The 1,514-nt window shown below is 38.2% G+C and overlaps 1 protein-coding gene across 4 annotated transcripts in view; it reads left to right on the top strand.

The window, feature by feature from the left end:
• Nucleotides 1–1,514, top strand: part of LOC107709650 (histone acetyltransferase p300-like) — a 29,643-nt gene that overhangs the window by 16,918 nt on the left and 11,211 nt on the right. For all 4 annotated transcript variants that reach the window (XM_016514232.1, XM_016514230.1, XM_016514231.1 and 1 more), the window contains exons 15-16: nucleotides 487–714; nucleotides 837–1,002. In XM_016514232.1, the coding sequence (XP_016369718.1) occupies nucleotides 487–714; nucleotides 837–1,002 (394 nt within the window). The remainder of the gene's footprint in view (nucleotides 1–486; nucleotides 715–836; nucleotides 1,003–1,514) is intronic.

The following is a 1,514-nucleotide window of genomic DNA, read 5'->3' as shown; positions in this document are numbered from 1 at the left end:
GTGTACAACTGTTGGTGCAAGCTAGATTAAAGTGATTATTATGTTTTGAATATGGATATTTTTCTTACAAAAACGCATCGATTCGCTACAGGAGGCCTTTGTTCACCCCCCAGAGCCGTGTGAGACACTTTTTTTTTTTTTAATGGAGGGGCGCTTTTTATTTAACTTCTTTTGGACTGAAGCACTGCAACACCCGCTGACTGCAATGATAGAGCTTGGAATAGCCAGGACAATTTTTAATATAACGACTGGATTCGTCTGAAAGAAGAAAGTCATATACACCTAGGATGCCTCGGGGGTGAGTAAAACAGCCTAATTTTCTTTTTTCTGTGAACTAACCCTTTAAATATAAAAATATAAATGTACTTAATTATTTATCAGAAAACCATAGATAATTAATGATTTAATTTCAGTGACGTTTTCACTTGTGGCCTCAGTTTTGGATCTCTATTCACTTCATTTTTGGCTTTTTTTTTCTGTCTTAAGTTGTCTCATAAGGGTTCTGTACCAGTGGACAGCCAGGCTGTTACCCCTGCCTCCGTCAGCAGTGCAGACACATCATTTCAGCAGGGTCCTTCAGACTCCACAGCCACCCTTGAGCCTAAGGTGGAGGTCAAGCAGAAAGTAGAAGAGGATGAGGATGAGGATGAAGAAGGCATGACAGGAGGTAAAACTGGAAAACATGAAGATATTAAAGCTGAGGAAAAGCCTGAGGTAAGAAATGGAAGTTTCATTTTCAGTAAATAAGAATTCTGAAGTCTAAAGAGTATTAATTCTCCCCCCTTTCTTTAAAAATTATTCAACGTGGATTGACTGCTTTCTTTGTGACTTATCAGATAAAGAAAGAGGAGCCGAGTGATGGTGTGCCAATGGAGACTTCTTCCACTGCAACTGGGGAGGACAAAAAGCCAGACATAAATTCTGAGCCTAAAGAAGAGGAGGAGGGTTCAGGGTCTACAGCAAACCACAGTTCACCTTCTGGATTCCCTAACAAAAAGAAAAGTATGATCAGAACCCACCTTTGTATTTTAGCTGCTAGAGTTGTCTTCAGTATGAAACCAACCACTGGTTCCTTGGTATTGATGCTCTATGCATATAATAGGCAACAATTAAATAGCCATGCAACGTATTTAATCTCACACATCAACCGATACATTTTACTCTCTATTTGACCACAGATATGTTTGTAATTTGATGCTTTAGGCTTGCTTAAATTGAATCTCACCATCAGAAATGACTGAAGCGTTGATTTCAGATTTTGTTTTAAGCCATTAGAAATATTTTAAAGGGGTCATATGATGCGATTTCAAGTTTTCCTTTCTCTTTGGAGTGTTACAAGCTGTTCGTGCATAGATAAGATCCCTAAAGTTGCAAAGACTAAAGTCTCAAAACCAAAGAGATATTCTTTATAAAAGTTAAAGGGATAGTTTACCCAAAAATGAAAATTTGATGTTTATCTGCTTACCCCCAGGGCATCCAAGATGTAGGTGACTTTGTTTCTTCAGTAGAACATA

Source organism: Sinocyclocheilus rhinocerous, unplaced genomic scaffold (genome assembly GCF_001515625.1).
Source record: "Sinocyclocheilus rhinocerous isolate Xijiao unplaced genomic scaffold, SAMN03320098_v1.1 scaffold4100, whole genome shotgun sequence".
NCBI lineage: Eukaryota > Metazoa > Chordata > Actinopteri > Cypriniformes > Cyprinidae > Sinocyclocheilus > Sinocyclocheilus rhinocerous.
Note: the sequence above shows the minus strand (reverse complement) of the source record. Positions and strands in the feature narration are given on the sequence as shown.